This window comes from Pipistrellus kuhlii, unplaced genomic scaffold (assembly GCF_014108245.1).
Source record: "Pipistrellus kuhlii isolate mPipKuh1 unplaced genomic scaffold, mPipKuh1.p scaffold_m20_p_49, whole genome shotgun sequence".
NCBI classification, from domain to species: domain Eukaryota; kingdom Metazoa; phylum Chordata; class Mammalia; order Chiroptera; family Vespertilionidae; genus Pipistrellus; species Pipistrellus kuhlii.
Genome location: NW_023425550.1, coordinates 2,098,705 through 2,111,417, shown reverse-complemented (window position 1 = coordinate 2,111,417; position 12,713 = coordinate 2,098,705). Strand labels below are relative to the sequence as shown.

The 12,713-nt window shown below is 43.5% G+C and overlaps 1 protein-coding gene across 32 annotated transcripts in view; it reads right to left on the bottom strand.

Annotated features, from left to right (window-relative positions):
* Nucleotides 1-12,713, bottom strand: part of ZNF185 (zinc finger protein 185 with LIM domain) — a 71,883-nt gene that overhangs the window by 16,555 nt on the left and 42,615 nt on the right. For 28 of the 32 annotated variants that reach the window (XM_036413109.2, XM_036413108.2, XM_045572555.1 and 25 more), the window contains one exon: nucleotides 8,339-8,539. The exons of the other annotated variants lie outside the window; for them this stretch is intronic. In XM_036413109.2, coding sequence (XP_036269002.1) covers nucleotides 8,339-8,539 — 201 coding nt within the window. The remainder of the gene's footprint in view (nucleotides 1-8,338; nucleotides 8,540-12,713) is intronic. 32 annotated transcript variants of the gene reach the window in all.

Here is a 12,713-nt window from a genome sequence, read left to right as displayed (position 1 = left end):
GTTGGGAACAGTGGTATTCCTTTACCCCTCTTCCCACTGGGATCTCCCTTTCGCTAAGCCAGTGGTTCTCAACCTTTCTAATGCTGCAACCCTTTAATACAGTTCCTCATGCTGTGGTGACCCCCAACCATAAAATTATTTTTGTTGCTACTGCATAATTGTAATTTTGCTACTGTTATGAATCATAATATAAATATCTGTGTTTTCTGATGGTCTTTTAAAAAAATATATATTTTATTGATTTTTTTACAGAGAGGAAGGGTTTTTACAGAGAGGAAGGGAAAGAGATAGAGAGTTAGAAACATCGATGAGAGAGAAACATCGATCAACTGCCTCCAGTACTCCCCCCATTGGGGACGTGCCCGCAACCAAGGTACATGCCCTTGACCGGAATCGAACCTGGGACCCTTGAGTCTGCAGGCCAACACTTTATCCACTGAGCCCAACCGGTTTCTGCACCCGATGGTCTTTAGGCTCTACAGCATTGGTTCTCAACTTCTTGACCCACGGGTTGAGAACCACTAGCAGGGTTGCCTAAGACCATCAGAAAACACAGATATTTACATTACGATTCATAACAGTAGCAAAATTACAGTTATGAAGTAGCAACGAAAATAATTTTACAGTTGGGGGTCACCAAAACATGAGGAACTGTATTAAAGAGTCACAGCATTAGAAAGGTAGAGAACCACTGCTCTAAGTATTCCCTGTTCTAGTCCCTCTATCTTACTTAAAAGGTCCCAAGCCATATTTTATTCCCAGGCTCAGGTGCTTAGACAGGTATATGCAGCCAGGCCCTGCAAGCTCCCTCCTCCTCCAGCTCTCTGGGAAGGAGCTTGTCCCCAGGCTTCCCTGGTGGGCTGGATGGGGATACAGAGAGGGAACAGGGGGAAGAGCCATATAAGCTAAAAGGCTCCCAGACACCTGAGATAGACTGCCAAGCCCATTCGTGATCTTCGATTGCCATCTGGTGGCCAGGATGGGCAAAGCCGCAGAATAAGCCTTGCCAAAGATGATGTGGCTCAGGGCAGCCATTTTCTTTATTGAAGGTCGCATTTCCTGGGGGCACCATGGTACCAGCTCAGGGCTGCAAGAAATGGCAGACCGCACAGGCGCACACTCTCTGGCCAGGAAGCTAAGCACTTAGGAGGAAGGCACTTGAATAGTCAGGCGCAAAGGTATTGTGGCTGCTTTGTTTCTGAAGCCACTACTTCCTTGTCTTCTTTATTGGTAAATAGTCAATGCTATTATTACAGGGCAATAGCATTTTCTTCCCTTTTTTGGCAGACGAAAAGCTGGGGTGAGGATCCTGTTGCCACTCATAAATGGCGGTCACAACAGAACTTCACCTGCTCCCTGTGGCTCAATCTGATCACGTACCTGCCTGTACACTTATCTCTAGCATCCGGTTCAAAACACACAAAACTGCCTTTCTCAAGCTCATCAACCCTCCTTCCCTCTCAGCTGCTTCTTTTCTCTTTCAACAGCCAAACTTCTTGAAATGGTTTTCTGCACTGTCTTGCCACTTCCTCATTCTCTTCTCCCTGTCAACCTTTCACCAAACTTTCACCATTGCTTCCCAATATCCCAAACTATCTGGGCTCCTTACCCCCATGTGTCTACGCCAATATGCTACTCTTTAAGGTCTCTGCCTCCATTGGAGGTTCCCCAGGATTCCAGGGACCCCAAAATCAGCCATCTGAGGCTAAAAAAATCTAATTGGAAAGGATCTGGATATTTTATCCAGTTAGATGAGCTTTGGAGACACCCCGACTTATATTTGCTTTATCCTTTGTCTCTCACCACAAATTTAGTCTACAGTCTCCATAAGATTACATTTCAGGGCAAAATAAAAAAATCTTAAGCCTCCTCTACAAATATTAGGAGGAAGCTTTACTATTCATATTGAGCAGGTAACCTCAACTTGTACCATCTCCCAGAAACACAATTATGATAAAAATATAAACAGACAAAGACAAGAACCAATGCTTATATAAACCAGTGCATTTTGTATTTCTGTGTTTATACCTGACTCCTGGCTGGAAAATTTAGAATTAAAGCCATAAGATCTCTATTCCTTTTTGTCTATGTGTATGTTATACATGTGTAATATTTTCTTCTTTTTTTTTAATGTAATATTTTCTTGACTCTAGATATTATTACCAAATTAGCTTAAGAAAATCCCTTATGTTTTATTCCAAATGACTTAGAGATAAATAAGCACTTAAATATTCCTAAAACTCCCATAAATTACAGAAACAATTTCTAAATAATTGGAATGAAAAAATAAAGGATTCTTATTTAAAAAAAAAAAACACACTATCCCAAATGTTTAAAAATTAAAATTTAAAGGTTAGGTAAATCTCTGCCAAACAAGATGAGTTTAATATTGTTAGTTTAATTTAAAAAACAGCTATGTATTGTGAGTTGTAAATATTATACCTAACACAAGCATATATTTTTATTCTACTTGAGTATATTCTTCCTCAACTGTTTGAATACTAGCTTATTCAAACAGGTTTACTGTTTGAATAAGCTAGTATTACATCTACCAGATGTTTAAGATTACAAAAATATGAATTTGCTTTTAACAACTCATTATTTTGAAAACTTTATTTAAACAGTAATTATGTTTTATAATACATCACTTTTAAGACAGTTTTCAATAACTTTTTGGTAATTTAAAACTCTAGGCATATGCTAAATTAAATGAATTAATATTTATCAAATACCTAAATCATTTTTAAGTAACATAAAATACTGACACTAACCCTATTTTTAAGCTTACATACTTTTTGCTTATTTTTTTGAAGCACAGAGAGGTTGTATTTAGATCTATTAATAAATGTGTTCATTTGTCCATACTTTAAACTATACTATAAAATTATGTAACTATTCATTTTATGAGATATTCATAAGCTTTACTAGTCTGCTAAGAAATGTTGTATATAACAGACAGTTCAAAATGATCTGTCCCCTTGTGTTTTTTTTCTATAAAATAGAAGTAACTAATTGTTAAATATTATAGTCAATATGTAGAAAGAGACTACTAAAAGTAATAATGGCAAAGAGAAACAACTCTGTATGCAAGAAAAACAAACATGTTTTTGTTAAGGAAAAAGAGAATAGTTTTGTCCTAAATTAAAATAACTAGTGGTTCCAAAAACTATGTAAGACAAAATATAAATGGATATTTCTATAATTTCAAAAGGTTCACAGAAAAGAAATTTTAATTGTCATGGTCAAAAGGAACTAAAATTTAATAAGACTAAGATTTTCTCAAAAGAGCTCTAGTACCAAATCTTATACTGATGCATAACTAAAATCTGGCTTTCTCTCCAAAACTTTCCTGGATTGTTGGTCTGACCTTAACAAAAGACCTTTATTTCCTTCTGAGTAATCTGTCTAAAAGGCAAAGTTTTTATGTCTTGCTAAACAAATGCCCTATTCTGTGTACTGACTACACCATGTCTTAAATTATTTTTAAAAGGCCTTTTAATTTTAAAGGAAATAAGAATCTTTAAAGTCATGTTTGCCTATGTTTACTTGAAAATTTTTGTCACTTTGATTCAGTAGATAACTAAGTATTATTTCTTACTATCCTATAATCTATTTAATCAAATGTCCAGAACTCCTGATAACATTTGACATTTTGCATTCCCTATACCAAATGTGAGATATCTTTCTCATTCTCTTCTCTCTAAAAGTGACAGTGGGATTTCCCAGAGTACCCAAAGGGTTTATTTATTCTTTCGCCTTGTAACGAGAAGTGTTAAAAATAATAGGTTTATTTAATATTCTGTAAATTGCATGAAATGCATTGTCCAGTCACACAGCCCCCCCAATAATGCTGAGTCTTTCCTAAATTAAATTTTAATGCCACTGAACTAAACACTTAAAATGGTTCAGATGGTAAATTTTGTTACATGTATTTTACAATTTAAAAAGACAACTTACTGGCTCCTCTTTGTCCTTTGGAGAAAGTCTAAGTCCTTGTTATGGCATAAGGATATGACCTTGCCCATCTGCCTGTGATCATATGATCTTTGTCGTTTATTAGATTGACATGCTGTGTCGGTTTCCCTGAGACTATTCCCAGGGTCAGTGATTCTCTAGGAGGACTCTAGAACTCAGCATATAGTTGTCCTCAAGACTAAGATATGCTACTGTAAAAGGATACCAAACATAATTAGCAAAATGAAAAGCCAGCGTTGTTAGTCATAGCCTAAGGTTTTGATTAAGGGCTGGTCATGTAGGCACTTTCTGCCTGGCACCTACCCAAATTCCCAACTCCCAGAAGGCAATCAGAGGTTCACCATAAAGCACATGGTTTGTACAGGCGATCTACATCATTAGCCCAGTCTTTTATAATTTAGGAAAAGATTCATGTGCGTGTAAAGAACTGTCTACCTTTTCAAGTTCCCAGAGGTCAGCCAATGGGTCACCTTGCAAGCAGTCCTTTCTAAGGAGAGCAGTCTGAGGCTTCCTAGGTTAACTCTTGTCTGCACACTATCCAGCTAACATCACCTCCTCCACAGCTTTCTCATAATAAACTGCAGCCATATCAAATCATAGGGCACTCCCCAAACATATCACAATGTTACCTGTCTTCCTTCAAGCACAGGAGATTCTTCCTACTCCCAGACCCTTCCCTTCAACTCCTTGAAAACATTTTCAAGAGGGACATCTACCGTCACCTCTGTGAAGCCTTCTCTGATTCTGTGAGACCAGCTAAGTCACATGGTCCTTCTAGTATGCTGCCATACCCACAGGTAAACACTTACCACTGACCTCCTAAAGGGCAGTGACCGAGTCTTCTTTTGTCTGTATTCCTAGTGCAGTATATGGCTTGGCAGGAGCTAGTAACTAAGTAAAAATTGGTTTAATTGTGGAATGTGTGATTCACTAATTCACAGAACAAATCAAGTTGCTGACATAACTCTGCTCATTCCTTCCCCTGCCTTCCAGCCTACATTTGCACTCAACCTTCCCTCCTGTCTCAGAGACACAGCCCTCTCTTTCCTGCTCAAGGCTCTAGAACCTGCCACACCCTGACCTCAGTGGCCCTTCACCTTCAAGTTTGCTCATCTCTCTTTGAACTGCAAACTCACCTCATCTAGCAGGTATTTCCTCCCCTGGGCACCTAAGCTTCATTCTGTAGCTGTTTATCTGCTCGCCCTTTCCACATCCATCATTTCATGGCCAATATTTTATTTTTAGTTTTAAAAGATATTTGTATTGATTTCAGAGAGGAAGGGAGAGGGAGAGAGAGATAGAAACATCAATGATGAGAATCATTGATCAGCTGCCTCCTGCACACCCCACACTAGGGACTGAGCCCACAACCTGGGCATGTGCTCTGACCAGGAATTGAATTGGTGACTCTTGGTTCACAGTTCAATGCTTAATCACTGAACCACACTGGCCAGACCATGACCAACATTTTAGAGAGAGTTGTACACCTGTACCAACTGCACCCCATCTCCTCACTGACCAATCCCCCCTCAATCGACCCTAATTCAACCATAACATTTTATTCTCCCAACATATCCTCCTCAAGGCAGCTATAAATTCTGTGTTGCTAAACCTGATGGGCCTATCTGAAGGTCCACAGCACACAGGAAAGTTAGCTCAGCTTTGCTTGGTTTTCATGACTATCCTCTTGCTAGTTTCTTCCATTTATCCAAAACTGTCTTTTTCCTCAGCTCCTCTTCTTCTATAAGACCCTTCAATATTATTTTCAAGAATTTTGATCCATCCCTTTGCTTCTCTCTTGTTTTTTTTTTTAACCTTTCTTCTTTTTATATATTCAATTAAAGTTTTAGAAGGTCAATAATTATTATTCTCCCCTTTCTTTTCTTTTTAAAAATATATTTTATTAATTTTTTACAGAGAGGAAGAGAGAGGGATAGAGAGTTAGAAACATCAATGAGAGAGAATCATCGATCAGCTGCCTCTTGCACACCTCCTACTATGGATGTGCCTGCAACCAAGGTACATGCCCTTGACCGGAATCGAACCCGGGATCTTTCAGTCCACAGGCCGAAGCTCTATCCACTGAGCCAAACCGGTTTCGGCCCTTTTCTTTTCTTTTTGAGACAAAAGAAAAGCAGAAAATGGAGATAAACGTCAGCTGGTGAAGCAAATAGCTTTACATATAGAGCCAAAAAGGATGATTCCCCTTGCATTCCTGAATCACAGGGACTTACTCATCTAGCCAAGGGTCTGGCAAGACCACTGCCCCAGATATTGTGGAGAAAAGCATAGAATTCAAGGGGCACCTTCTGGGCTGTACATATAAAGTCATCTGCTTCCAAACTCCAGGCCAAACTTGGTCCCTAAAATCCCCAATGTGACAACCAAATAAGCCACTCCTTCCCAAGAGAACAGGAGGAAGAGAGACCAGTAGAATAAACAAAATGCCAGAGAAATGACATTCTACTCCGCTCCAGGTAATCTCATTTTCCAGGTAACATCATTCGTTGTCTAGCCTCAGATCTAATCTTCACTCATCTTCAGGCCTGTTTACTCATAGCCTATTGGACATCGTTGCCTGGATTCCCTAGAGCCATTTCACATTCAACATAGTTGAAATGTCATGTGCATAACACCCTCACAACCTCGCCATAGGCCCTCAGCTAGGTCCTGTCGATATTTGGGGCCCACACCATCCACCTAGTTGCCAAACCCTGAAAATTTTAGAACAGCCTTGGCTACTACTTTCTCTCACCTTTCCCCTTAGCAGAGCAACAAAACTTGTGGCCTCATAACCTCTCCCTTGGGTGAGCAGATGTCTCCTAACTAGTGTCCTGAATAATCTTGCTTTATATCCCGGGGCCTGATCCCATATATGGCAGGTGGAAGGAATCTTCCTACAAATCACGCTGCTCTGGTCTGGTCTGGATCTTAGTCATCTCACTGTCCTTAAAGCTATCAGCGGCCCCTGGGGCATCAGAAGGTGAGTCATACTTCTTAGCCTAGGAATAGATGCCTGCTCAGCCCCCCTCAGCACTTTCCACCAAGCCACCAATTAACCCTTCCTCCACTGCCGCCACCCTGGCTCTATCTTTCCTTCACAGCATGAGTATCTGGCAAAATCTTCTAGCTCCAACCTCATGCCACCAGCAAAGAAAACCTCTCCTGACAATCCCGCACCCAACCAAAAATGAAACCCTATTGCCTCTTTTTTCATTTACAGCTTGCACTTTTTGCACCCCCTCTCACTAATTGGAACACTAAGTGGTATAGGAAGCCAAATGACGTGGCAAAAAGTTCAAAGGTGTTTGATCAGTAACTTTGGTCTGGGTTCCTACAGGGCCTGGGGCCAAGGACAAGAAAAGGAAAAAAACAAATTGGATATTCTTAAATAAGAAAACCTTTTATTTACTAGATTAGTCTGGCCGTTAAAAAAAAAAAAAGTCTTCTATCACACTAACTATGAAATCTCTAGAGTATAAGAACGTCAGTACCATGAGGATGGATGAACATTTTTATTTTATCCTTGCAAGAGAAGCCACAAGTACCATCTACTGTCTCCTGGGGTTATAAGAATCTCAGCTCTCCCATGTCTGTCTTGTGTGAGAAACCGTTTGCTTGGTTTGGAAGTGATAAGAGCTTTCGATTGCTCTTTCTGAAATCTCCAACCAACATAAGCTCACTGGATCTTAACAATCTGTCAACATTTTTGTAAGCTGTATAGGTTATGAGGTGTAGGGACCAGCATTTCAGATGCTGTCCGGAGAGCACTGATTTGAACACTTCAACCCATACCACATGATCACCTCCAGTCACAGTCATAGCTGTCCTCTCACTGACACACACCAACACATTGCCAATCACAATACCACTGCCACCTTCAATGCCACTGTCACCCTCTCTAATGACTGCTTACTCATGCTCTTTCTTGCACTCTCACCGCTTCATCCTGTTACTTTCTCTCACTTACTACCACCCTCCTGTCAAGACACAAATAGCCTTCAACCTACTTGGGACCTCCAATATGAAGTGCATGTATACGGTGCCTCTCTATGCTGCTTCTACCGATAGTTCACACTTTAAGTATTAGCCAGGGCTTCTTATCTCTGAGGACAGGTACCTGCTCCCACAACAGGCCTCATCCTAGCTCCTTGTACTATAGGAAGCCCCCTGACACTGCTCCATGACCAGGGAGTCACCATTCTAACCCCACACTGGGCACAAGGGTGGGCATCTGAGAGTGTGATATACCAGGCACTGGCATGAACGGGGCAGGGGGCGGGGGGAAGCAGGCTACGCCTGGGTCATGGAGCCTGACAAAATTCCAGCTTGGGCAGGAAGACCAGCATAGCGTTACCCTTACCTGCTGGCCTGGGTCTTCAAGTCCATTAACTGCTGGGGTCTTCTGGAGCTGCTATGATGCTCTGGAGTGCTGGGGTCTTCATGTTGCTGCGTAGGTGCAGCTGAGTCTCTGTGGCCACCTCTGGGGGCTGCAGGCTTCTCCTGCCAGGACTCTCCCAGCTCGATGACCACATTCTTCTTCTCCTCAAAACCAGCCACGGACCTGAAAAAAATGAGTGCCCTTATGGAGTAAATATTGTGGGACTAGTCCTTGCTCACCCAATGCACACTGATGTCACCTTCTGTGGACATAGGAGGCTTCTCTCCTTGAAAGTGGGGCAGGACCCCAGCACTACTACTCCCTTCCTACAAAGGCCATCCCCACTTGTACTATCCTGAGCCTTTTATGCTTTTGCCACACCCCAAATTCAGCTGTCCCAGGCACTGAACTCTTTGGGAGGTCTTCCTTCTTCTCTTGCCTCAGATCACACCAACACTTGCACCTTCCATCACCATCTCATCCTAAGGTGCTTCCACGGGCTTTATTTTCTCAGCTGGTGCCTCCTCCAGAACCTCTATCCTGAGTGATGGTCCTGCTGCCTGGTGGCCTCCAGTGCCAAAAATGTCATATGCCCACTAAACCAAAGGCAAAGACTAAACCAGGTTATTGAGAGCATAAGCTCAGCATTCCATAAAATGAAAACAGTTCACTATCACCTTGATTCTGGCTCACTCTGAACCCAAACCTCCCAAAATTAGCAGTCTGCCTTTAATTGATGGTGGGGTTACTTGAGGACAAGAAGACAGTACCACTAGCTACCTACAGCCCTAGGGCTCTTAAGAAAGTTAATCCCATAGTAGGCAGGGTCCCTGCCTTCAAGCTAGAATGACTGGGAGCAATGACCATACTTTTTGCAGAGTATGGCCTGAAAGCAAAGGGACTCTTCAGCCTCAGGTGGAGGGAACCAAAGTACCCCAGCAGGAACAAACCAAATACCACCTCCATCTGTACCTGGAAGACCTGTAGGCAAGTGAGTCCTGTGCCTTTCTATGCTGCTTCTACCTATGGTCTGCTGTAGCCCAGCCAGATATCAAAAATGGTCTGCTGCCGAAACTGGTTTGGCTCAGTGGATAGAGTGTCGGTCTGCGAACTGAAAGGTCCCAGGTTCAATTCCTGTCAAGGGCATGTACATTGGTTGTGGGCACATCCCTGGTGTGTGTGTGTGTTGGGGGGGGGGTGCGTAGGAGGCAGCTGGTCGATGCTTCTCTCTTATCGATGTTTCTAGCTCTCTATCCCTCTCTCTTCCTCTATGTAAAAAATCAATTTTATATATATATATATATTTTTTTTTTTTTTTTAATGGTCTGCTTACATAATTCTAATCTTTTAGCCAGCAGGCTTCCGTGATACATCCACTTCACTTTTGTCTGTGACATATATGCTTGAGCCAAAGGTAAACTTGGAAGGCCTAAAGAGTTTGTCTCCTAACTCTGGGAGCCCTGAGCTAGCTTTACCATGGATTTAATCAGTCCTGTTCCATCCCACAACCTCTATAGAATTATGGTAATAGATGTTGTCCTCACCAAGTTTGTGAATAAAGCCAAGATTCTCTGCAAAGAGCAATTTGAGGGTCTGCTGTAACACAGGGACAAGTGGGTGAATAAGTCTCTTTCACTCTTAGCTTCAGAGAGGGGTTACTACAGTTATAGGAGGTATAATCCATCTGTCCATAAAAAGAAAATCTTAGTGAAAATGTCACAGGAAGCCTTGCTGAGCAATGTAATAGTCCAGAGGTCTTCCAGGCCCATAATGAATTATCTGCAAGTGAACCATTTAGAGATAGGCAAGTTAATAGTTCTGGCTGTAACTAGATCAAAGATCTAGTAGTCCAATACAGATAATGCCAATTTTTGACACAGTAACACTCTGAATAGAAGAAAACGCCCCTTTCAATAGCCTCTGCCACTGGTTAACAACAGTTGTCCACAGTGAATAAATGTGCTTATCTTAAAGTTCACCTGTCTTGATGCAGAAATATAAACCTGCAATGCCCGGATTGCAACATAACGGAGAGGAAAATAGCTTATGTTTTAGATATAAAACCTAAAAATAAAAGTTTAGTGGGGCTCTGGCCAGCCAGTGTCGCTCAGTTGGATGGACACCATCCCATGCAGCAAAAGGTTGCCAGTTTCATTCCCTGTCGGGGCACACGCCCATTTCCAGTGTGAGGCATGCAGGAGGCAGTTGATTGATGATTCTCTTATCATTGATGTTTCTCTCTATCTCCTCCCCCCACCCATTCTGTCTAAAAAATCAATAAGATCTTTTGTAAAAAACTCAGTAGGGGGAATATGAGCTACTCTGTATTAAGTGAAATCATGCCAATAAAGCTAGTAAAGGGCAGCAGAGGCCAACTTTCTGAGTGTTCTTTAATAATTACAATGGAAGGAAGTATTCTTTTGTGGTTGATTTGTTTAGCTATAAGTTTTTATAAACTTTGTGGCAGGAAATGCTTTACACATTCAAACCCATTTAACCCTCACAACAACCCTGTGATAGGAACTATTATTATGTCTATTCTGCAGGTCAGGAAACTGGAGCACAGAGTTGATGAGCAAGATACCCAAGGCCATAAAGTGACAGAGCTTAAGATTGCTCATCACTGTGTTCTATTACCTCTTCCTGTACGTGTGATGAAGCAGGACCAAAGTTAGAATAGAGCAGAATTCCTCAAGTTTTAGACAATTCCACTGTCCTGCAGATTCTCCCTGCCCAACCCATCAGCCTTCCTCACCAAACTTTTAAAAACGAAGGCCCTCCCTAAGGAATCCCAGAGCAGGTAGGTCCGCCTGGGAGTCCCCTGCAGGGTCAACGGTCCAGCTGTACTCCCCGCATGTCCACAGTCCCTCTTCCTGGACAGCTCTGAAGACTAGGGTCTAGTGTCATGGATGACTGACTCCAGGGCACCCTGCCAAATAGGATCAGGCCACAGGAGCCTCTCGGGCACCCACCTCCCTCTCTCTCGCCCCCATAGAGACTGCAGCAGTAGAAGGGACTTCAACTGCAAGGACATTGGGAAGCTGTGTTCACCCGCCAGCGGGGAAAGGGCAGTGGGAGACTAAGAAGACCAGACCCATCTATGGTCCTCGCACGCCATCTGGCGGTCAGCGCAGGCACAGCCGCAAGAGAGAAGCACCCCGGAGGCCACTCTAGCACTGGGCAGCCATTTCGCTTTGTGGTCAATCGTATTTCCCTTTATGCACTGAGACCAGAACTTGACACTGCAGGAAATGGCGGCCCGCGCAGGCTTACAAACATTAGAAGGTGGTGCACACGCCAGGCGCAGGCGCTCAGTGCACGCTGGAGCTCAGAGCCCGCACACACATGCGCACATAGGATGGTCTCGCGCTGGGGCACAGGCGCATGCTCTCTGGGCGCAGGTGCACGCACCACACGCACCGCACGCACCGTAAGCAACGCACGCACCGTACGCACACACGCACGCACGCACACACGCACGCACGCACGCACGCCAGGCCCCGGCGCAGACATGCAAGATGGTGGTGGGGGCGGGGACACGCAAACACAGGCATGTAACAGGCGGGGGAGGGGCTGGGGAAAGTGGGAAGATCTACCAGCGCAGGCGCAGGCGCAAGGGAATGCATGCTAAGGGTAGGTGTGCACTCCAGGAGCAGGCGCAGGTATGGTTGCTGGGGTGAAGGAGAAGGCGCATGCAGACAGACTGGGCGCAGGCGCAAACGCAGGCGCAAACGTAGGCGCAAATGCAGGCGCAAACGCAGGCTCCTTTGTGGGTGGAGGGTCAGGACCCGCAGGCGCATGCTCACACGCTGAGGGGGTGGAGTTGTATGGCGCATGCTCACACAGGAAGGTCTCATGCATAACTAAATGCAAAATGCAAAAGCACACCCATTCTCACGTTTCTGCACTCCCTGCTGAGACCCTTGTTAGTTTCTCTCTGTGCCCACCCTTTTTTTTTTTTCCCCAATCCGGAATCTCCTGGCTCCCCATAGAGATCGTGAAAGCTATAGAACCTTTGTCAACTTCACCACTATTGACGTTTTGTATTGGATAACTGTGTGTGGGCTGCCCTGTGCATTGTAGGACTTAGGACAGCATCCCTGGCCTCCACCCACTATTTGCCAGTATCACCCTCTTGGCAGCTGTGAGAATCCACAGAATCTGCAGACGCTGCCAAGTGACCCTTAGTGGGTAGGGAGGTATGGGGCGATGCCCCTGGTTCATAACTACTGCCCTACAACAATGGTTCTCACCTAGACTGGACATGGGGGGGGGGGACTGGGAGCTTTAAAAAAGATTGATGATGGAGTCCCACCTTGGAGCTCAGGAAGCTTTATTTAAAAAAAAAAAATCCTGA